General features: G+C 35.9%; 2 protein-coding genes and 1 long non-coding RNA gene across 4 annotated transcripts in view; 1 reads left to right on the forward strand and 2 right to left on the reverse strand.

Annotated features, from left to right (window-relative positions):
• Positions 1-637: 637 nt before the first annotated feature.
• LOC119576810 (zinc finger and BTB domain-containing protein 17-like) lies at positions 638-10,680 on the forward strand. The gene is made up of 9 exons (XM_037924454.1): positions 638-826; positions 2,528-2,697; positions 4,937-5,023; positions 5,257-5,400; positions 5,676-5,783; positions 6,145-6,309; positions 7,101-7,221; positions 8,188-8,423; positions 8,652-10,680. Exons 1-9 carry the CDS (start codon positions 670-672, stop codon positions 9,951-9,953), a joined length of 2,490 nt encoding a protein of 829 aa, XP_037780382.1. The 5' UTR covers positions 638-669; the 3' UTR covers positions 9,954-10,680.
• LOC119576811 lies at positions 10,513-16,938 on the reverse strand. The gene is made up of 2 exons (XR_005229082.1): positions 15,531-16,938; positions 10,513-15,325 (listed from the first exon to the last, which is right to left on the reverse strand). It is a non-coding gene; the product is annotated as an uncharacterized LOC119576811 (long non-coding RNA).
• Positions 16,939-19,102: 2,164 nt separating this feature from the next.
• Positions 19,103-25,000, reverse strand: part of LOC119576812 (probable low-specificity L-threonine aldolase 2) — a 14,016-nt gene continuing 8,118 nt past the window's right edge. Inside the window, exons 5-11 of one of the 2 annotated variants that reach the window (XM_037924455.1) lie at positions 24,322-24,410; positions 24,093-24,095; positions 22,570-22,749; positions 21,383-21,576; positions 20,572-20,708; positions 20,137-20,261; positions 19,103-19,912 (exon numbers count right to left, since the gene is read on the reverse strand). In XM_037924455.1, coding sequence (XP_037780383.1) covers positions 19,742-19,912; positions 20,137-20,261; positions 20,572-20,708; positions 21,383-21,576; positions 22,570-22,749; positions 24,093-24,095; positions 24,322-24,410 — 899 coding nt within the window. In that variant the 3' untranslated portion in view covers positions 19,103-19,741. The remainder of the gene's footprint in view (positions 19,913-20,136; positions 20,262-20,571; positions 20,709-21,382; positions 21,577-22,569; positions 22,750-24,092; positions 24,096-24,321; positions 24,411-25,000) is intronic. The other variant, XM_037924456.1, reaches the window with a different exon arrangement.

The following is a 25,000-nucleotide window of genomic DNA, read 5'->3' on the forward strand; positions in this document are numbered from 1 at the left end:
GCAGACCTGTGTATGCATGTATGTATTTATGTATGTATGTATGTATGCGTGCGTGTGTTCGTGTTTGCAACTTGCTTGAGTGCGTATTTGTCAAATAACTAGGAACTTTATTGCATATCAGTCCTTTATTCTTAAGACAGTTAATTCCATCCCATCACTTAAGTTAATGCGATTATCTTTTATTCTACGATGCATTAGATTACTTGCGATAATACATATAAGAAAGTGGATTTTCTTTTCTTTTCTTTTCTTTTTTCTTCTCATCTGAGCTAACACTGAAATTTGGAATGTAAATGAACGTAGAATTCATATTTTATTTCAAGCATTGCGCTATAGTTTTCAAATTATTCTTCTTATTATTATTTTATTTTAATTCACATTCAAATATTCTCCACACCTTGGCAACACTGACAAACCCACAGTGTTGCCAAGGTACTTCCAATCCCCGCACCCACGAATTTAAGGGAAAAAAAAAATCCCTAAAACCCGACCGCACCTTAACCAAAACCCCAAAGAGAAAACAGACACGAAACCCTTAAAAAAAAAAAAGACACGAAACCCTTAAAAAAATATATATATATCTTTAAAAAAAAAGAAAAATCGACCCCCCTAGAAAAAAAAAACCCACGTGCGCATCCCGCTGCTCCTCCGGCCGCGGGTGTTGCCAAGATGGACGACGACCAAGACGACCTTTTCCGACGCGTGAATCCCAACTGGGGCTACGGCCTCGACCTGGAGCGGGCCATGGGCGCCGTGAGGAGCCACGAGGAGAAGACGGGCACGAGATACGACGTCCTGCGGCAGGATCCCCACTTCGGCGCCTCCCGTGAGTGGGCGCCCGTGCGAGACCCTCCCTCGGAGCCCTCACGCCCGCTCTCTCCTTAACAACCCCCTCGGGAACCTCCTCCTGCTCGCCCTTGCCTCCTCCGGGCGCGGCAATTGCACGGCGGGGCGGGATTCGGGGACGAGGTGACACGACCCCCGAGTTTCGGGCTCATTGCAGGAGGGGGGGGGGAGGGAGGGGGACGGGGGAGCGAGGGGTTGGTCGCCGGAGGGGCGTTGGGAACACTGTCTTGCAAGGGACGCTGGCCTTCCTTGCAATATTCTAACTCTTTTTCCTCCTCCTTTTTTGCAACAGGGGCCTCGTGACAGGTCGGAAGCTCCCGGTTAATGGGGATTATGGGGCGGGATCTTGGGATATTCACGTCGGGATAAGCCCTCCATTGCTCCCGATGTTGCAAACTTCGGTGTGCAATTGAGAGGGATTGATAAACTGTTCATGGCCTTAATTAAGATGTCATGCCTATTGAACCATTATGGCAATTTAACTCTTATGTCTACGTAATTGTTATGTCTGATTAAACATTATGTCTATTTAAATATTATGTCTATTTATCTTTTATATATCTATCTAACCATTATGTTTATCTAACTATTATGTTTATTTTACTCTTATGTTTATTATATTTATTTAACTATTATGTCTGTTTAAACTATTACCTCTAAACTATTCTGTCTAAGGCTTTTTCGTCGACTTGGTTTACGGTTTATTTTCTGGGATGATTTTTATTCTAAAATCCGCGGTGGCCATTTCCTCGGCAATAAAGGCCAGCGGATTTTAAATATAGGAATTTCATGCATCAATATCACGGATCTAATTATTTTTTGGCCGTTTATTTTAGAATTATTCTAGAATATATTACATCTGCGTCATATATGCTCAGAAAAGACGAGCTTAAAGTGGTTCCCAATTTGTGGACAAAGATTTACAAACGTTTTTCGTAACTAAATAGAAGGGCTAGAGATCTAACTGTCAGCCAAGGGGGACTTAGCAGCTGCCTGAGTCACTAGGGGTGGGAATTTTAATTTTGGGTCCCGGAGAAGTATTATTTTTTTCTTATTGTTTATTTATTTATTTATTTATTTATTCATTTATTTTATCAATATTATTATTTTTTTTTTTTTTACAGTTGGTAGATTTGTTTTACTGTTTTTTTTCTTTTCTTTGCTTTGCTTTGCTTTTCTTTTTTTCTCTTTTCTTTTTTCTTTTCTCTTATTTACGACCATTACCACACCTTGCCTGAAGAGGTGTAAATAAATGATGTAAATAGATATAAACTTTTGTCTCTGGCTCTCCCCCAGGGCACATTCAGCCCTAATATTTTCCCCTTTTGGAAAACAGGCTAGAACGAAACGGCAAACAGAACCAGGAGACAAAATACATTATTTTTGAAATAGCTAATTCATATTCAAATATTTTTTCTTAATCCTCAAATGCACAATATAGTGATGAAACCCGTTATTATTTAGAAGTATGTTAAACTTAACTAAAATTTATTTTCATGATTACTGATGAGTAGAGAAATATTGATCTCCCAAGTCATATAAAATCTCATTTTACTATGCTTTTCCTCTTTTTAAGATTTACCAATGACTTCACACAAACCATATTTAGAAAACCTGCTCTTTATACCAGAATCAAAACGTACAAAATTTTTGAGCCATAACCCAGCAAATCTCTTTCCAGTCTGGAATAGCGAAGACTGCCGAATACAGTGGGAGGAGAACGAGAAGCACGTCGGGGAGCGTCTCACCTTTGACGGGGTTCCTTTCATCATCCTCGGATCGAAGCATTTAGGATGTCAGTATGGAGTGCCAATCCCAGGAAAAAACAACAAATACACAGAATGGAAACAAGTAATTTCCTCTCGCTTCATTCTTGTCTTTCTTCTCAGCCTTGTTGTTGTTATATATGTTGTTTTGTTGTTGTTGTTGTTTTTTTTACTGTTTTTCTTTTCTTTTTTCTTTTTTTTTTCTTTTTCATTCTACTATCCCTACTATAGTAACTGCAAAATTAGCAATCACCCTCCCCTTAGTTTATATATACAATTTAGGAACATATGTGATGGCTCCTCAGTTTTTATTAACAGGGCATATAACAGAAAATATTTGTTCTAAATAAACATAGTCAGTACCACATATGTTTTAGTTGTTAAATGAGATTTACAAAATACTATACTTTTGATTTTAGGGTGAAAACAGAGATGGCATTGATTCTAACTGGATAAGAACTGAGAGGCTTCAATTGAGCCTATTGGTAAACTGTACCTTGAAGTCAAGTATCCTTAGTTCAGTATCAGGTTTTAAAAATTGGCGGTGTTTACCTCCCCCTATTTCAGTGTTTAAAAATTGGCAGAATATTCGCCTCCCTCCATTTCAGTCCATAAAACTTGGCAGGATGTTCATCCATCCCTATTTTAGTGCGAATGTGTTATACAGAGCTAGTGAGTCTGCTACTGTCTGGTATTTTTTACTCCAGCCTAAAGATCATACAACACTATCTCTCCCCCTCTATCTCTATATTTCACTGTGCTTTTTCTTGTGTGTTTGGGTGGCTTCTCCTCTGGTACAGTCCTTTCTCTGTACCCCCATCAAGCTATCAAAGACTGTTACATCCACCATCCCTTTAATTTTCCCCTTCCCCTAGGGCAGGGGTACTCAAACGAAGTAGTAACTATTATCAATATTGTGGATTACTTTATACAGCAAAGAAAGTATGCATTCATAAAGAGGCTTTATGATGCATTATAAAGCATTGGGCAGGTCAACCACTGCTGACAAGTACTAGACATGTTAGGATGGGTAGTGGGGGGGGAGCAGAGGAAGGAGGTGGAAGGAGGAGCAGAAGAAGGATGTGGGAGGAGGAGCAGAAGGAATAGGGAGAAGGAGGAAGGAGCAGGAGAAGGAGGAGGGAGGAGGAGGAGGAAGGAGGAGCAGGAGAAGGAGGAGGAAGGAGGAGCAGGAAGAAGGAGGAGGAGGAGGAGGGGTTGCAGCATTTCACGATCCCCTCAAAATGATTTCGCGACCCCTCTGGGAGTTGGGCCCCTCACTTTGAGAACCATTTCCCTAGGGTGCTCTTCTCTCTGTTCATGTTGTTAACCTGTGGTATAGCCAAGCTATTCATGTTTTATTGCTATGGGAATTTGGATTAATATGTTTTATTGCTTTTATATGTCTTTTATTTACATGTTTCTTGTATCTACATTTCATCCATTTTTCACATTCAAAGGTAATTTTTTCAATGTCAATGCATACTGAATGGTAGCTACAGTATCTGATTGCATATAATACACTCGTTCCCCCCTAAAAAAGTCTTTAAAAATCACCCTGGGATTTACATAAGAAGGTCTGAACACTTTATCCCTGCTGAAACTGGGTGCGTCTAATGCACCAGTACATCCTATATACAATCAGATTATGCATGTGACATATCAACACAAAACATACATTTTCTGGCATACAAAATCAAGCTTTTCAAATGCTTTAGACCAACTTTGATATTTAGTAAAAGATGAAAATTGCAGCTAGGGAGCAAGGAGGTCTAAAGAGTTTAAATGTAACTAATGAGAATGTTTTATCCAGTAGGAAGCACAGTAAATTTTGGTAATCCCTAAAACCTCAAATTCTTTAGATGTTTAAATTTCCAAGGATGTCTTTATCCAGTAAGAAATATATTTATGATTGCATGATGGCTAATTTCTTCATGGTGTTCATTATATATTTATATCTGTTTTTACTACTTCTAATTAATTTTTTATTTTACTGAGATCTTACTTCTATCACTCCTCTCTTACAGTATGTGTATATTTTTCTTATGGTATTTGTATTTTCTTTTTTTACTTGTGCCCTTCTGTTGTTGTGGTTGTTATTATTATTGTTAGTAGTAGTATATTGTTTTATTAATGTTGTTATTGGTATTACTATTATTATAATTATTATTATTATTATTATTATTATTATTATTATTATTACTATTATTATTATTAATGTTATTGTTATCATCTTTATGATTATTTTATTATTATTAATATTGTTATTATAAATGATATATTATCATCATCATTATCACTGTTATTCATGTTGCATCCTTGAACAGGAGCAAGATGAACCTAGTCAGCCACGAAGAGGCCAGTGTCCAGCAAAGGTTGTTCTTCGTGAAGTCATAAAGTTCCCAGACTACAGGGTATGTTTTGGAAAGTGTAAAAGGGACTGAAAAAATAATTAGAATCCTTAAGAATATAATTGAATAGTATACATTATAAAGAATTATACATAGATATTAGTTAAATGAATAGCTATAATGGAGGCCTCTTGCTTTTTTTGCATATTATTGATGAAATGTCTATTAAATGACCAGGGATTTGTTTTATATGTTAGCATATAAATATTGTTTTTTTTTCTCCCATGTGACTACAGATTGACAACAACAACAGCTACGAAAAGAAAAAATTCTCCAAAATGCTACGCGATGACCTTACCTTGGGAGCAGCACGACTACAGAGGAGAATCTATGTTGAACTTCCAACTGCCGAGGCTCACGTCCACACAGTTCTAGTCAAGGTAAGGGGAGACTCTAGAGAAAAGGTGAAGGATATTAATGGCTCATTCTTTTTCATGGTATTTCGAGTTTATGGCAGTTGTTAAATGGGAAGGATTCCATTAGTAGACAGGACACTACAGGAAGATATTAAAAGTTTTTTTTCTTTTTGTTTTGTTTTGCCTTGTTTTTATTTTATAGAATACCTTTGAAATACATGCAGTTATCAGGAAAATTTTAAACCTTTTTTGTACGAGTAATATAAGTGCTATCTTTGTTAATGATGTGACATTTCCAGAAAGTAAATGAAGCAAGCATTGCTCACACCAATGCCCCTCACTGCTTAGTCTGCAATGCCAAGCTCTCAGCATCAGCAAGGTCAGCCGTTCCTTTGTTTTCTGGTGAGGTAAGTGGGGCTTTGGCATTTTGCCTTGTTTTTCATGTGAAAAAGTTTACATGTAGAAATGGGTTATTTTCTTTAAGAATTAACTTGCTAAAACACAAAATAATAAAGAATGATAAAAAAATAATAATAATAAAAAAAATAATAATAATAATTAAGATAGAATAATAAAAAAAAAATTTTTTGTAAAATTCATGTATCTTCTCGCTTGAAATATAGTTTGTTTTTTGTTATTATTGACTGTAAGTATTATTCTCACTTGAAATGTAGCTTTGCCTCTGACTGAACTTATATTTATGATATTGTTGACAGTGTGTAACAGCTTAAGAAATGCCAAGAGTAACAATGAAGGCATATCTTCCAGACACGAACATCACACCGGCAGTTGGAACTCCACTCAGTGTTGGGGAGTATCCTAGAGGAGGACTTGCAGCCGTCGTGTCTCCATTCAAGCATTTTGTGCAGCAGGTGTTATAATCTCATTGATGATATTGATTCGCTTGAGGAACAGTTGATCAATAAAAAGCAGGTAATGACAGATACTGCTTTTTTGCTCTCTCTCTCTCTCTCTCTCTCTCTCTCTCTCTCTCTCTCTCTCTCTCTCTCTCTCTCTCTCTCTCTCTCTCTCTCTCTCTGTGTGCGTGTGTGTGTGTGTGTGCGTGCGTGCGTGGTGTGTGCGTGCGTGCGTGTGGTGTGTGCGTGCGTGCGTGCATGTGGTGTGTGCGTGCGTGCGTGCGTGCGTGCGTGCGTGTGGTGTGTGCGTGCGTGCGTGCGTGCGTGCGTGCGTGTGGTGTGTGCGTGTGTGTGCATGTGTGTGTGTGTGCGTGTGTGTGTGTGTTTTTTTTTTTTTTTTTTTTTTTTTTTTGGCATAATTTCCTTTTCTTCAGTTTTTAAAAAAATGTTGGGAAATATTTTATAGTAACATGTTTTATTATCACAGAAGAGAGATTGAGTATATATGTATGTGTATGTGGGGATGCCTATGTAGGTTGGATGCATACTTTTAAGGTGTGTTTCCATGTCTGTATTTCTGTAGATTAAAAATATTATCATAAACAGTATTGCTATTTGCATGGATATGATTATCATCTTGTAGTTATCATCATCTTCAATCATCATCAATCATCACCACCACCATCATCATCAATCATTACCACCCATGTCATCATCCTCATCATCAATCTTCACCACCCATGTCATCATCATCATCACCATCAGTCATCACCATAATCATCAATCATCACCACCCACATCATTATGATAATTTTATTTGATTATTTATTTACAAATTATGAATGGTAACATTTAACTCTTTTCCAGGTAATAGCCAACAGATACAAAAGGACAATGGCAGAGATAAATAAAGTCTCGGGAACTTCAGAAGGAGACTACCTTCTGGACGATGAGGAAGATGATGATGACTTTGATGATGTGCCTTATGGTGAGCCTTTTTTTCTTCTTCTTCTTTCTTTCTTTCTTTTGTCTTTTTCAAGCGTAAATAGAAATATAGGGATTTATTGTATTTAATTATGTTTGAATGATATGACAGATTAGTTCAAGTTTGAAAGTTTTACCCCTTAGAAGCTCTGTCTTACCTCACTGCCTCAGGGCAAACTTTGGTCTATGATAATTCGTTGGCTTGATTTTACCCACCAGAATATGTAGATTTCACTCTCATGAGTAGAGAATGCTCAGAAATAAGATTCTTCATGTAAGCAATATATATAACACGGTAAATCATGTGAATTATATGCGTGAATGGTAAAAAGAAAAATTTGTGTCTCAGGTATCATATCCACATACATAGGGGAGTGTATCTGAATGGCTCAGGCAGAGGAGGACCAGAGGGAAGAGCCTGATATGGGATAGCAGGTTTATATAGGGAGAGTAGATATACCTGAGAGGGACAGATTTACTGGCCCAGTCACTGTATATTTTTTTTTTTAGTTGAAAATTAGGGTTACATTTCTGGGGCAGGGAAGGAGAGGGGAAAGGGAGATGAAATCTTGGTTGTACTGATACTAATCATTAAAATCACTACCAAAAACAGTACTGGTTGTTACTTGTAAGAATGGCAGATTGGATTGATTTTTCTTTTTTAGAAGATTTATTGGTTTTCCATGTGATGGGAAGAACATCTTATTTTTTTGCTCCGTTACTGTTTGATGTGAATAAATGTAGGAACGACTTGAATTGCTAATACTTTTCATCCTTACTGGTAAAATTGACATTTTTCATGCAAAAGATTTAGTGTTGTTAAATTACGGAGCCACATGATTTGTAGAAGGTACTTATATTAATGAAAGTATATAAGTACATTTGTGAATAGTTTAAATTACCATATTTAATGAACTGACTTTTGTCATTGCACCAAACTAAAACGGCAAAGATGTTTTGTATCTCCCAGGCAAGTATCGCAGTAGCAGAGGGCGAGGAAGAGGAAGGCCCCCAGGCCGCTCACGTGGCAGAGGACCTGGACGACCTCGCGGTAGACCAAAGATAAATACACCAAAGAAATCCCCCACAAAGTGCATTGTAAAACTAGAATATGACCCAGAGAGAGTGGAGGACTTGGAAAATGTCACTTTCTTTCCAGCAATCAAATCCCCTCCTCTGAAGACAATTAAAAAGGAAGATATAATGGTGATTAATTCATTTTCTTATTTCAAAGTATCTTTATGTATATTGTAAAATGTTGAATATCTTTCACACAAATCTGTGCCTGACTTATTATTTCAATTTGTAATTTTTTTCTGTTCTGTTCTCATTCATTGAGGCTGAGATTTAGATGTCCAAGCAGGGAGGCTTGTGAAACTGGTCATTGTTCATTACACCATAAATGTTCTTTCATCAGTATTCTTCTTTCCACAGCATGGACTAGAAACTCCAGATAATCCCCTTCAGAAAATAGAAAATGAAGAAAGTGGACATGTTGATGAGAAAGTGCTGCATGCTAATGTCAGTGGAGCAGACATGCCAATTGTGGAGGGTGATGTCACCATGGACATTCAAGGGGATGTTTTAAATGTTGTGGAAGAAGTACTTGAGGAAGAAGTTAAGAGAGGTAAAATGTTTGCCTGCTCAGAGTGTGACAAGCAGTTCCTTACCAAAGCTGCAGTCAGAAACCATATTAAAGTTCACAATCATCTAGATTCTTATGACTGTGAGGAATGTGAAAAATCTTTCGCAACAAAATATCGGCTCAAAGCTCACTTAAAGACTCATATTGACAGAGACAGACCACATAACTGTAGAGTTTGTAATAAGGCATTTTACACGCGTTACCATTTGAGCACACACATGAAGTCTCATGAAGGGTTGAGGAATTTTGTGTGTGAACTCTGTGGCAAGGCTTTATCAACACAGAAAACCTTAGAGCTTCATGCTTTAACTCACACTGGTGAGAAACCCTACCAGTGTGAAATATGTGGTTCCACTTTTAGACAAAGGAGTAACTTGCACACTCATATTAAAGCCACACATTATCAAGAAAAAAATTATCATTGTCAGTTGTGCCAAAAATCATTTGTAAGAAAGAGATTGCTAGTATATCATATGAATAGTGTCCATACTGGTGAGAGGCCCTACAAATGTGAACTGTGCAATGCCAGCTTTGTTTATCCTCACTATTACAAGCGGCACTTAAGAAAACATACAGGTGTTAAACCTCATAAATGTCATATTTGTAATAAAGCATTTGCATCAAGAGAAAATCGCAATGCTCATATGTTCACACATTCAGATAAAAAACCATATGAATGCAAAATTTGTGGGTCAGGTTTCATGCGAAAACCACTTTGCGCTTCACATGTAACCGCCCACGGCCATACGGAAAATGTAGAAGCCTATATAATCTTCAATTCACCTAGTCTTTTAGTGTCTGCTGGTCAGGAGGAGATGGTTGTAGCAGATGAAGAGGAGGCTGCACGTGCTGTACATGCTGTGAGGATGGCAGAGGAAGCGAATACTCATGAGACCATTGAAGAGCCAGTGCAGATTATGCGTGATGGGAAGGTTGTGAAAGTCATGTCTAGACCAGTGCATATTATTGAGGCAGATGACACAACTCGCTATGTTATTCACACAACTGACAGAGGAAGGGATGAAAATATGGAACATTTCTTTGCTGCCCTTCAAGGTCAAGTGGTTGAAGTACGTTCAGAAGACTTTTAAGATCAGCAATATTTCATTTACTTAGATGATTTTTTTATTATCTAATAATTTAAAGTTAATAGTATGCTATTGTGGAATGCATTTTCACCAGACAAAATTTAATGTGTGATATTTTTTCAATTATTATTTTATTACTGTTAGTTAACAGATACAAAATGTATCAAACAGAGAGCTCATTATAAAAAAAGTGGACCATTAATATGTAGAGAAGAAATTCAATAACACATAGTATATGACTCCAAAAAAATTGGTAGTTACCATGGCCATTGCAGAAAATAATGTAAGGAAAGTGGAAGTGTGAGATTAATAGTAATAAAATCAGTGTCACTATTTAGAATAGTCCTTCAGATAAAATGGGCATGTATTACCATGTAATACAGGGCATTAATGAAGGATTAATATTTTGCTGCATTTTTAAGACTTAAGATATACCCTTTTTTATCTTCCATTTCATTTTCTTTTTCTAATTACTCTTCATTTTCTTCTCCTATTTATCATGCTATGATAAATGAAATCATATATGCTTTACTTATTCAAGCAGTGTACTTCCATGTGAATATTTTTTTTTTTTTTCTTATTGCAAACATTGTAAATGTACAATGTACAAAATATATATGTGATTTTGTTGTATATATTATATAATTTGAGAGGTAATACATTTTATGAAAATCTTATATAATACCAGAGTTTAGATATGATATTTCAGAGACTAAATGAAAAGTTAATAGTTTGACATGTAGTTTTCTTTTCCTTTCTTTTGCTCTTCCTTTAAGAATGGCAAAAAGCAAAGCATATTAAAAAAGGCATATATTTCTTATGGGGTAATATTTTATTGTTAAATTTAAAAGAAAATTGCAGTCTATTGCACATAGTATTAATACATTCCAGTGTATAGAGTAAAAATTCTTAGCACCCAAATATAGTGATTGTACAAACATTAAATATAGATACTTTATTGTCTTGTTGACTGATATGTAGTTTTAACCAGTATACTGTACAATTTATCACAAGTTACATGTAAAACTGCCAAAATATTTTTTTTATAAAAACATAATTGTATGTAACTTTGAAATTCTGCTTATATTATATTGTTAATGATTACATAAGTTTATACATTGTAGGTGGGTTAATGATAAAACAAACAAATAAATGTGCTATACATCAAAAGACATATATACCAATATGGTAAAGTTTGTGGCAATATGGGATAAAAATGAGTTAATGATTAAGACAAGATGTGTTAGATGTCAAAGATCACAGAACGCTATAAGATAGTGTGGTAGTGAAAAGGGTAAAGGGGGAGCAAATGAAGTGAAGAGCAATCAGGTCAAGTGAAGAGTATCTATGCATCTGAAGAAGGAAGAGGAACAGTGCAAAAGTGCCATTATGAAACAGTCAACTAGTAGTAATAAGAGTATAAATGGGTGTCACAGAAGAAGGGGAAGGGCCCAGAGAATGAGACAATGGAAGGAGGTGAAGTACCAGGAAGAACATCAGAAGAGGAAGGATCCCGAGAAGGACACTTGTGACAAAAGGGAACAGAAGAAATAGAAGGGTGCAGATGGAGAAGGGGAGGATAGGGGTGTAATAGGAGAGAGTGGGGAAAAAGAAGGTCATGGGGAACACGAGGAGGATGAAGATGTATGTCGATAATTACTTAGAATGTAGAAAAAATGGAAGTAGAGAGACTGGAGGGTGGATGAGGGATAGGAGAATTCTTTAAGGTCAAATTTAGGATGTTTTGGAGGTTTTCGAGAGTTTCTGTAAAGGAGTAGGGTGAAGAGCTCCAAGAAATGAAGGTTTTCTTAGGAGGAGAAGAGGAAAAAGTGGTTATAGGAGAGAAAATAAGGTAGAAGATGGGGTGGAATGTTTAGATGTTTGATGTAATGGGAAAGTGATAAGAGTGAAGGGTAGACACCAGTCAAAGTGGTAGAGATTGGAGCATCCAGATTTAGAAAAACAAAAAACATCTGATTGGGAGTAGAAGTAGGATGGTAAGGGGTAGGGGGTAGAGAAACTGGGGGAGCAGGACTGCATTGGAAGAGGTAGCAAGAGAAAATCTTCAATGGCATGATTCTTCTCTGGCCTTGTGTAGAATAGGACCTAGTTTGAATTGGAGAACCTCAGAATTGAACTTGTAGGTAGAGCAGCCCCTAATGGTTAATGGTTAATGGTTACAAAGCAAAATATGTGCTAGACAGACACCAAACCACTATAGAAAGGTGTAATAGTGAAAAGGGTAAAGAGGGGGGTTAACTGATGATTAAATGTGCTACACACCAGAAGTTGTGTAGAAATTCAGGAAGATACGGATTAACCCAATCAGCACATATTGCAAGAATATTTGCTATGCCCATTGTAATACAAGTTTATTTATTATATTCACACACAGATGGCTCACCAAGTGCTTAGTAACCAAGGAATCAGTTAGTCCTACCTATCTCACCTGTTTACCCTCATAACATCAATAACAATAATAACAGTATCAATATCAACTGTATTAAAAAGAAAAACACTTTTTCCTGCCCAATTCAAGGAATGGGGAAATCAGGATTGGTCACTAGGGCCTACTGATAGACTCCTTGCTGGCTGAGACATATGGGGCCATCTGTATGTAACAAAATTCACAAAAAAATATGGGGGTGGTTGGGTTAACAAGGGAGATCAGATCAAAGTTGTCAAAGGAAGATGTGTGGGATTTTGCAAGGACATCTGCATGGTAAGGCAGGGATTAGCAAAGAGAAGGGTTTAAGGGCAATTAGATCACACTCTGGGAAAATGTCAAGAGGGAGAGAATCCAGGAAAGGGGGTTCCTGTGACACAGGTTCACATCCAGGGGTAAGTAGGAGGGATAATGGGGAAGGAGGTGGAGATGGTGCAGCTGATGCATGGGGAACGGGATATGTTGGGAAAGAGTATTGGGGGGACATGAGTAGGAGGATGATGGATGTTGGCAGTTACTTTGAGTGTAGAAGGAATGGGAGTAGAAAGATTAGAAGATGGATGAGGTGTAGGCATGTTACATTGGGTCATGATTAGATAGTTTTGAATGTCTTTGAGATTTTCTGCAGTGGAAATGGTTGAGGAGGTCTGAGAAAAAAAGTTTTTCTTATGGGGGGAGAAGAGGGGACAGATGTATGAGGGGTGGAGGGAGGGGTTGATGGAGAGTTTTTTACTTGTCTTGTGTGATGAGTTGGGCGAGGAGGAAGAAGGGTAGGTACTGGTAGTGACTGGAAAAAAGAATTTGACTGGGAGAGGTAGGGCGTAGAAGTGGGATGACAAAGAGATGCTGGGGGAGATACAGAAACATCTTGGGAGGAAAGGGGAGGAGGAAAGCAATTATTGGAGTAGGGAGTGAGAGAGAAACCTTGTCAAAGTGTTTCCTGTCTGGCATTGAATAAAGTAAGTCCAAGTTTGTATCTGAGACTTGCCTCTTCAGATTCAAACTTGTACCTATAAAATGCATAATGGGAGCTGCCACAATTGGCACATTTGTATAACTGTGCAGAACAGTTTGATCAATTATGACCAGATTGGGCACAGAGAGGGCATCAGACTGTTGAACACCAGGATGGCCTAGACAATCAACAATGCTAACCTTGAGAGGGGGAGGTTAATATGGTTGGACAAGGAGGGACTCTCCACCAATGCAAACATTAAAGGGAAGGTCATGTATGCAGAAAGTAATTTTGCCAATACTGGTAGACATACCATGGCCTCTAGGGGGGGATGTTGTAGCACTGTAATGATGCTGCATCTGAGTCCATGAGGTAGGTGAGTAAGACTTCTCCTCAATCTGACCAATCCTTGTTGTAGACAGGGCAGTTTGTTGGGGAGATGGAGACAATTTTGGTGGAAGTAATGAGGGAGGTTTGGATGTAACCAAGAGATTTGTAGGGGAGGGGACAGCAGAAGAACAGGTACATTTGGAAAGGGAGTAGTGCTGAGAGAGGTAGTAGAGTAGTAATAAAGGAGGATGGGGTAGTTAGTGAAATAAAGTTGTGGGAGTGGAAGAGATAAAGTAATGGATGTTGGAAGAGGAGGAATTTTACCTGGAGACTGAAGGATTGACCTGGATTGGGCTGATGTGATAGTAGGTATTGAGGAAATGGTAGAAGTAGTAGAATTTGAAATCAGTGGGATATTTGATTGAGGGGTAAGCATTAATGCCCAAGTAACAAGTCTTCATTACTGGCCATGGTAAGCCTAAGATACATTGGAGAAACAGCCCACTCCTCAGGGTTCTCTTGAGGGGCAAAGATTAAATCCAAAGGGGCCAGGTATCAGAAACCTCTGGTGATTTCTGGCAACAGCCATACCCCACAGACCAAGCAGTTTGTTATGTGTGTACACATGACCCATCAGGATGGAGTTAAACAAGTAAATGGGGGAAAAAGTTAAACAACTAAACAGGAATAACTTACCCATGACTCCTTAAGGCTGTTCATAACTGGCATAAAATCAGCCTTTCATCCAGTCAAGAGAGCTCTCACACCTAAAGAAGTGGACAGTTGAAGGGATTAGAGAAGAGAAGGAAACAAAAAGGGGAAGTGGAAAATTAGTTGAGTCGAGAGCTGAGGCCCAAGGCAGGGGTGTAACCCCAGCATTGGGTCCTATTCTCTGTCTCCTAAGCCCCCACCATGGCAACAAAGGGCATGGGATTAGGGGGGTGGGAGCTCCTATAATATAAAATATATTGTGGGAGCCACTACAACTGGCACACTTGCCTGACTATGTAAAGTCATTTGAGGGGTCATAACCTGGTTCTGAACATAGAAGACAGCAAGCTGAGGCAACAGAGCTTGGCAGTGTGATCTAAATACCAACATCTCTGACACTGATAGGGGAGAGTTTGATATGGTCAAACAGGGCATGACTCCCTGCCAATATAAATTTTATGTGGCAGGTCATGTCAACTGAAGTAATCTTGGCAATATTGGCATAAGATTTACAGCAGCCTCTGGGAGGAAAAGTGTAGCACTATACTGACACTGCATCATAGTAAATGTGGCAGGCAAGCAGGTCATTTTCACAGTCTGACCAATCCTTGTTGTAAACAGGGCAATCAGCTGGGGAGATGGAAATAGTTCTGGTATAAGCATTAAGGGAGGAGTGAGGCTATGCTGGAACAGGTTTGCCAGTGAGGTCAGGCAGGGTAGATAGTATATGACTTTGGGACTCAGATGTAACTGTGACAAGGCGTGAACAATCAGAACGACTGCAAAGGAAAACTATGCCTACTTGTTTTAGAGACATTGTTGGTGGAGAAGGCTATTTTCAGAGTAAGATGTAGGGGGAATCATATAGAAGTAATCTTATTTGGCCGGGCTAAAAGGAGTATTCAAAAGGTTTAAGAGGTGAAAGTAGTAGAACTAGGACAGGACTCAGATGTAACTGTGACAAGGCGTGAACAATCAGAACAACTGCAAAGGAAAACTATGCCTACTTGTTTTAGAGACATTGTTGGTGGAGAAGGGTATTTTCAGAGTAAGATGTAGGGGGAATCATATAGAAGTAATCTTATTTGGCCGGGCTAAAAGGAGTATTCAAAAGGTTTAAGAGGTGAAAGTAGTAGACCTAGGACAGGATTAAGAGGGAATGGTGTGGGGAGAGGTAGTACTGTGGGGAGTATTATAATAAAGATGAATAGTAGTAGTGAAGGGAGGAAGGGGGCAGAAGATGAAGAAGACGTATTCTGAAGGTTGAGTAATGACCTGGATGGATGATTAAGAATGGATGAAGTTGAAAGCAGGCACATCGAGGAGGGGGGAGTAACAGCAATGCTCAGAGCCATGATAAAAGGAGAGGCAGTGACATACTAGCTGATGATGGGGCAAGCCTCAATGGCTCTAGTAAGCATACAAAATCTACAAATTTGGCCTTGGTAGGCCTGAAATATGGGGGGGAAGAGAAATGGTCTATGATGTGGGTAAGGGCTAGACAACTGACCAAAGAAATACCAAGTCCATGGCTCCCCCATGCTATTCAGGACTGACACAAAGCCAGCTTTTCATCCTTTCAGCACTGCTCTTCTACCTTAGGAAGTGGACAGAAGAAGGGATTGGATAAGAGAAGGAAAAGAAAAAGGGGAGAAGAAAAAAACATACAAAATTGGTTGAGCTAAGGGCTGAAGCCCACAGTGGGGGAAATCCCCAACATAGGGCCTCACTCCCCACCCCCTCAAAAGTAGGCTTAAAGCCTCTTCTTAGCTTCATTATGTAAACAATCCTTTATGCTACAGCCAAGAGTACAGGACAGGGTTAATAAGATGTTTTCCTCACTTTTGTCTCTAGCTGTTGACTCTGCAAATACCCTAATGCATGTTTTGGTATAGAATCAGCAGCTCCCATCATGAGTTGAGTTAATGAACTAGCACTGAGTACATGCTGTCAACTGTTTTTTTCAGGTTTCACATGTACTTCGTCACTAAAGAGTGAATTAGTAGACCTAGCAAACAACTGTTTCCATCATTTCTTGAGTTTTCAGGAAAAAAATGTCTTTTCTAATACAGATATTATTATCACTATGGTATTAGTAATACTAAAAGTAATCAAATAAACACTTTTCTTTCTGAAAATTCAAGGAATAGGGTAAGCAGGTGACATTAGGTAGGCTTAGTAAGTGACTCTTGATCATCAGCTCTTGTGGAACTTCCTATGTTTTAACAAAATTAATTAACAAAAATCCCAATGGGCATTAAATATACACATACCCTCCCAACATCAATGGGTTCATTTATATTACAAGCAATACACAAATATTACTTCACTCATGTTAAACTAAGACCTGTTGACAGATCAGCTGCTGTACTGTATTTACCAAGGAGTAGTTCAGACTTAAGCTGCTCTTTGGTTAATGCAGTACAGCAGCTGGTTCTTTGCTCTACCTACCAGAGCTGAATTGATAAGCAAACTAGGTTTGATCTTTAGTCTCTGAGATATGATATATAAGCAAGGTGGCTTTACCCCCTCCCCCCGTAGTAACATGGAATAATAATAATAATAACAATAATAATAACAATAATAATAACAATAATAATAATAATAATAATAACGATAACGATAACGATAACGATAACGATAACGATAACGATAACGATAACGATAACGATAACGATAACGATAACGATAACGATAATAATAATAATAAATTAGATCAAATAATCAAAACGGGGAAGGGAGGATTATATATAATTAAATGGAGACTGAGCAAAAGATATACAGTAATAACACATTGTAGAGGAAACAAGTGATCAGTTGATAAACGCCAGCGACAAACTAGGTTTTATTTTTGATCTCTGAGATATGATATATAAGGAAGGTGGCTTTAACCCCCTTAAAAATAATAAAAAAAAAAAAATAAATAAAAAAAAAAAAAAAAAAAATAATAAAAAATAAATAATAATAAATAAAAAAATAAAAATAATAATAATAATAATAATAATAATAATAATAATAATAAATAATAATAAAAAATAATAATAATAATAATATTAATAATAATAATATGAAAATAAATAATGATAATAATAATAATAATAATATATAATAATATATATAATTAAATTAATAATATAATTAATGTATAATAATAAAATAATAATGATAATAATATAACTAATAATAATAATAATAATGATAACAATAAAAATAATAATATAATAAATTAAACCAAATAATAAAAAAGGGAAGGGAGGACTATATATAAGTAAATGAAGACTGAGCAAAAGATATACAGCAACAGCACATTAAGTAGGAAACAAATGATTGACATATAAATGGACACTCTAATACCATACTGCCTGCGAGCACTTCATGACATATATTATATTATGACATATTATTAACCGTGAAATTATTGAGCGCCAAATAAACTTCTAACATACCTCCACTACACATAACATATCAATAAACAATTAATCATTTATTGCTATAACACACATCCTCCTACCTCAAAAAAGCAACCTTGAGATGCATGTAAATTATAATACAAACATACAATATTGTCCTTTTTTTTAACAAAATTTATCACAATCAACAAAACCCTATCAATACATCCCAAACACAAGTGAATATTTGACAACTACAATAACAATTATCATATAAAGATAACATTCTGATTCCTTCATCATCATCAACTAAAATTCACCTTTGTAGGCAATCACCAAAAACAATAATTACACTTATATACCTACTAAGTAGAATCTATTATGACAATCACACAAATTTGTTAAATTATCTTTCACTTATTATAACCTCTTTTCATGATAAAAGCCTGTTTTTAATGAATAAGAAATAAAGCTTGTGATGAAAAATAAGAATAAGAATAAGAATAAGAATAAGAAAAAAAAGGCTAACATTCATAATTACATGATGTAATTTCAGGAATGAAACAATACAGTTAGCTTCAAATTTATCTTCAATCTTTGATACTTGAAAATCTCAATATTCATTGTATGTGGCTAATTAATGAAACAGTTCCCCCACAGGTAGTAAAATAATATTGAATTTCACACCTAAACACCATTACTTTAAATATAAGAGTGCATTTATAATTACAGATACATACTGATTACATACCGAATGGTAATTAAATCTTATAAATTGAAGATAATTCATGAAATCAATAAATCATAAAAAGGATGAACTAGGTGGTTTAAGTGCTATACAAAATAATAATAATAATAATAATAATAATAATAATAATAATAATAATATAATAATAATAATAATAACAATAATAATAAAATAAATATATGAATTAATAAATAATTGATTAAATAAATCTCATCAGGGTTAATAATACATAGGTTTACTGAAAAAAACAAAAAACAAAAAAAAACAGAAAAGGAAATATATACGATCTTAACACTGGTAAGTACTGACACATAAATACCCTTTTAGAACTAGTTACCCTATTACACTGCAAAACTTTCTGAAGGTATGTTCTGTGTTCCAAACAATATACTGACTATGTCTATAAACGGAACCTTAGAGAAACTTGGTCTTAAAACACCTCAAGATGTTTTACGGCCACCTGAGTCCAAATCAGGCGATAAGGTGTAACAGAAAAAAGACTGCTAAATGTTAAAAAAGAAAAACATGGGAAGAGAGAAAAAAATAGAAGGATAAAGAAGTGAAAATGCAATAAAATGTGGAAGTTCACAGAGCCAAAAATATATTGTAAACTGTGACCAGGACAAATGAATGTGAAATGAAAAACATGTGTACATTTAAGTACATTTTCTTCTAATACAAAATATGGAATATGATTCATTTCACTTCAAAATTCTTCATCTCACATACACATTTTATATATACACATTATTCTGAACACTTAGAAACATACCTTAACATCAGATATTTTCTATAGTATCTTACTCCTAAATAATGCTAAACAACAATGGCACACAATAGTTTTATTGCAATGACCAGAAAAATCATATGAGAACCTTTTCAACAAAGCAAATTTCTGTCATTAGAAACTCTAATATACAATTTTAATATTACTTATCAATATTGTAATATATATATTTTTTTTATATACCAAGAGAATATCATACACCTCATTATAAAAAAATACATCTTTTTGTATTATAATTACAAAAATACCTCTTTTTATTCATGTAAATTCATGTTAAATCTTAATTAGAATGAAACATCTTATGCCTATCTACATCTATGAATGTTAGCTAGTGACTGTCCAAATAACCTGTCTCATTATTTACTATGCCTAGTATACTTTCCTAAGTCTCTTAAAGAACAACAATGTCACTCACTTCATCTGGCCTAATCCAACTGACTATCAATCTCGCCTATAACATACTTGAGCTTTGAGACTGCAGCTTCAATACCCTCACTATTTACGTCAAAGTGTGTCACGAAACGCACAGAGTCCGAAGTCCAAGGCAAGACTTTGATGGCCACTTCCCCAATTTCAGAAATCTCTCCTTCACCTACCTAAAAGACAAAAATAAAGAAATGAATTGATAAACAAATCTTAGTATAAATTTACTTCTGCTAAAAGGGAAGTGGGAATTGCAACAATAAAAAAAAATCTAAAATCATGGCAAAACTCAATATTAACCATTTAAAAAATGAGCTTTGGTTTGCAGTACATGGGAAAAAAATTATCATTACTAAAAACTATTCTGTCTACAGTAATTTGTTAATAATGTACTTACTGCTAACAATCTCTTGCAGAATTGTTCCGGGGTTATGATATCTGTAGCTAGATGTACTATTGCAATATTTGTATGCACTTCAGCTGGGCTACACTTCACAGATCTGCTTCCCATACCATGAATTGCTAAGACAAAATAATATCAATGGTTACACAAACTTCTATTGAAATGATTTTCATACTTAGTGGTTTCATGCATATGTCTCCAAAAGCAAAGAATCTTTATTTTCCTGAGCAATCCTTCTCTCAAAAATTATACACTTCCTTCCAAAGTTATGCAATGAATAAATTGGATAAGTGACTGGAAAATCACTCTAGGGCCAGCATTTGACTATTCTCTCAACATCAAGCAAAACATTTAGACATCAAAATGGCCTGCATATGGACTTTTTAGATGCAACCAACCAATAACATCAAATGAGTACTTGTACCTTACCTTGTGCCAGCTGCTGGGCATGTCTATGGTCATCTGCTAAACGGTCTATCATGTTATCTATAGCATAAAGTCCTGCTGCCGCCAGCATTCCAGCTTGCCGCATACCGCCTCCCAAAACTTTACGAAGACGTAATGCTCTGCCAAACAAAAGATGTATGTTACCTTTTTAATACACAACTGAACATGCACAAACAAACTGGGAATTCAATGCAAAATACCATATGGTTAGAGGTAAAGTAATTATTGCAGATATTCACAGATAAAGTAATATCTATCATAAATCTAAAACAAAACATCTATAAGCAGCCTGACACAATAGCTATTTATCAATAATTTCTAAAACAACTCTTCAAAAACTGATTGTCTTTTTCAACTGACAACTTTCCTTTTGGAAACTGCTTTTCTAAGAACATGTCTCTAAATTCCAAGATATAATCAAAATACAGTTTACATAGTACCTTATCAATGTAACAATAAACAACAACATAAATCCAAGGGCACTGATAAACATGGGACTTAATTTTTTTTTTCTTTACACCAAACCTTTTCCTCTTCTGTTCTTGAATTTATAATCAGACATATTTTCATTACAAATCTTGGAAAAAGAAAAAGAAATACAAGCTTTAAACATATTCCAGCATACTTTCCTTATAGAAGATTTACATAAAACAGTTCTAACAGTAATCCAGTCTCCTCACATAAAGTTGAAACTTATTTGTACATAAATTTACTTGTACATAGACTAACTTGTACATAAACTAACTTATACATAAACTAAATTACAAATAAACAAACTTGTACATAAACTTACTTGTACATAAACTCCTCACTGCCCACAATCACAGATCCTACAGGGGTCCCTAAGCCCTTGCTCAGACATATAGATGCAGTTTCACAGGCTTGCAAAATCCGAGGAGCACTTTCCCCACTTGCAATCACAGCATTCATCAAGCGAGCTCCGTCCATGTGAAGGGGAATACCTAAGGACTTTGCTATGCTGCCAACCTGAACAAGAAAGGTCTTATCTTAACTCCTTTATTTTATTATGATTTTGGTATGTATTCACTATTTCATTTACATCAAGAACCATTCATTCAAATCATTTGCTTATCTTCATATTCTGGATTCTTATAAAGTCCTCCTTAATTTTCCTTCAATCACTGCTAACAGCCATCAAATTAATCCAAAAATGTTGAACCAATTTAAAGGGTTTAATGGGGATGAGTAAAATACAGACTGAAAGGCACTAGTATTAGCCCCATAGCATAAGGGGACACCTGTAGATGCTTCAACAGATGCTAGGGCTAGTCCGACCGGTCTATTCCCCACAAACCTGTCTGTTTTCTGTCCCCATTCCTAACTCCATCTCTACTGGTTTCTAAATGTTACCAGTTGTATTAGGATTTCTCAGCCACCACTACGTTTACTTTAATGCACTTTTTGTTCAAACATCCCTTTAACTCAATGCCACTGGGAAAACACTGTGCTCATTATTTTTTTTTTTTTTTTTTTTGGGGGGGGGGTGAAATGTCTCTGCACATAGATGGCTCTGGTAGTGCTTAGCCACAAAGGAGTCAATTAGTAGACTTAGTGACCTTACCTGATTTAACTTTTCCTTGAATTTGTGGGAAAAAATTGTTTTACTAATGTTATGAATATTGATGATGTTATTTTTATTATAGACATTATAATCATTATAGTGTTATTGACATTAGTAACAGCAATATAAGATAACAAAGTATTTTCGAAAATCAAGGAAGAGGGTAAACAGGTGAGACAGGCAGTTCTCATAGTTGGCACATTGGTGACTTAGTACAAGTGTAGCCATCTATGTGTAAAAATAAATAATAAAGTAAACTCAAAGTGGATGTAGCATGTCCATACATGCCATGCCTGTTGGCTATGGGTTAAAATAACACACATCCTGGCATATCATATCTCCTTTCTATCTCCATCCTCTCCACTCTCACCAATCACTCCTATTATTACTATTCTTACCTGATCTATCCATGATAATGGTATTACTTTCCCACCACAAACATTCTGGGTATTTTCAATGCACACGAGGGCTGTTCGTGGACAATGTACATCTTCATCTCGAACTCGGGCAGGTATTTCACTGACATCAAATGTTCCATCAGGTCGGTTGGGTATAATGTGAGGCTGCACACCACCTAACTGTTTAAAAAGGAAAAGAAAAAGAAAAATGCAAGAGGTGTTAGTTATGAAACTTGAACTTATGTACTCCCTTCATGAGATATTAGACTCTCGCTCAGTATAAATCTATTTACATAAAAATTAAACCTACACTATATTTGTAAAATATATATATTAAACCACTGTTATATTTATAAAGCTTCTACCAAAAAAAAAAATGGTTTCTTAAATTTTCTCTTACTAAACTCCTCCTCTATTTCTACTCTTTAATTTCTTGTCAACAATTACTAATTGATATTATTTTACCTACATTAATATTGTATACTGTCCTTTCCAAAAAGAAACCTACAGTTGGCCATTTTCATTAACCTTCTGGATCCAGTTGATTTGACTGACATCATGAAAAAATCTGGTTGAGAGGCTGGTAATGGGAATATGATGTTATGGTAAAATTTGGCTGGAGTGACAGAACTGTTCCATCATGAAAAATTTGGCTGAAGGTCAGGCTGACATAAACGACTAACCATGAATATACAATTTTTTTGAAGATTAAACTAAGTATACATTTAGGATGGAGGTCTTGCATGATTTTCAATGGTAAAGAAAGCTGGAATGTGCCTGCCATAACTATCAGTGCAGGGCATGTTACATTAAATTAATACAAAAATACTTAAAAATTACAAAACTAACAACATATTCCTTATTGTTATTGATATTGCAGAGCTGTAGACTACTTAAAGAGATGATATGCAATGAAAAAAGTCTGTTACCATCTTCATACACCATATCAAATGACAAATATAGACCTTGACAAATGAGAAAAAAACAAAAAATGCTTATGCAGAAAAAATGTAACTGGGGAACCAAAGAGTCTTGATAAACCTAGGACTCTCCACTCAAGTAAGCCTAATGCCTAAACTTTGGGCCAAAAGGTTAAACACAACAGCCACAAATCCACATTTTTGCCTTGTAAACTAAGATAGACTGGAGGTAGAATAACATGATATCTTCAAATTTTGCAATCAATGAATCAACTGCTCCTCAAACTGCCCTCACATCTTCATATTCATATCTACTACCACTCAACAACAAATAATATGTATCTCTTATAAGCTGGAAATACATGATCTAACATCAGATGAAAGATGCAGGGAAATATATACATATCAAATACAGCATAAAATTCTTAAACCTAGGTCTCATTCAGAGCTGCATCACAGACAGGAAGCAAATGCAACCCATTTTCCATAAAAATGAGTGAAAAGCAAGCTGGTGGGAGTCCAGTTCTTCCCATAAGCATTAGGCATATTTGTCCAAAGCAAATTGATAATATTTTCAATAAAAATTCTAGAACTGTATCTCACCTTCTAAGGACAGGAAGAGGGCAGAGCAGAACAAAAAAAGAGAGAGAGTGATGAGCCAGAGATAATGATAAAACTAGATTTCTTTTCTTTTAATCAGGATACAGCCATAATTACACTCACTGCAAACTAGAAGTCAACCAAAATATTTAAACCTGCTAAACAAGTGTACAGACTTTACATAAAATTAGGTCTACGGTAAGTTAGTAACCGACAGACACTAGCAACTAACCTGTGCCATGCCAGCCTGCTCATATAAGAATATGTGTGCCTGATCTCCTAAGAGCACCTCACACCCTCGATTCTCGCAGTGGCCCAGGACTGAAAATTCAATGCAGTTAGACCATGTTAAAAGGTAAACACATTCAGTCAGGTGTAGACTGTTCTTCTCATATGCACTGTAATGAAGAGACATAGGACATATGAAATCTTCCTTTATCATTATAAGAATCAATGAACTTAGTTTCATTTCTTTCTTATTTGGATGTTTAAAATGTTTCAGAAAAATTATATTTTACAGATTCTGATATACTCAAAGTCTTTATATGCACATAACAATAAATTAACATGACATACTACGTGGGTATCAAGTACATGGAAGACACAACCTAAAATAGAAAGAGAAATATCCAAGTCATATTCTACATAATCTAAAATTACCATGACATTATGAGACCCAGACAATAAGAACATGATATTCCAAACACACAGAAACTGAAGTACCATCAAACAACAATAGAAACAAGATAAGACAGAAAACAAAGAGGGCCACATGCACAAATATCTTTATTCACATTTAGAAGAACATTGCATAACATATTAGAGACAGATTTACAGAAATGTACTGAAATAGCATACTTAAAGAATGAAAGAAGGAAAAGAGGGATTCATTAAACCTTACAACTAAACTT

This window comes from Penaeus monodon, chromosome 9 (assembly GCF_015228065.2).
Source record: "Penaeus monodon isolate SGIC_2016 chromosome 9, NSTDA_Pmon_1, whole genome shotgun sequence".
Taxonomy (NCBI): domain Eukaryota; kingdom Metazoa; phylum Arthropoda; class Malacostraca; order Decapoda; family Penaeidae; genus Penaeus; species Penaeus monodon.

Coding starts and splice junctions, on each gene's coding strand:
- LOC119576810 (XM_037924454.1), top strand. CDS start 670: ATGGACGACGACCAAGACGACCTTTTCCGACGCGTGAATCCCAACTGG. Junction 5,401..5,675: donor TCCACACAGTTCTAGTCAAG/GTAAGGGGAGAC, acceptor TGACATTTCCAG/AAAGTAAATGAAGCAAGCAT. Junction 5,784..6,144: donor TTCCTTTGTTTTCTGGTGAG/GTAAGTGGGGCT, acceptor CATATCTTCCAG/ACACGAACATCACACCGGCA.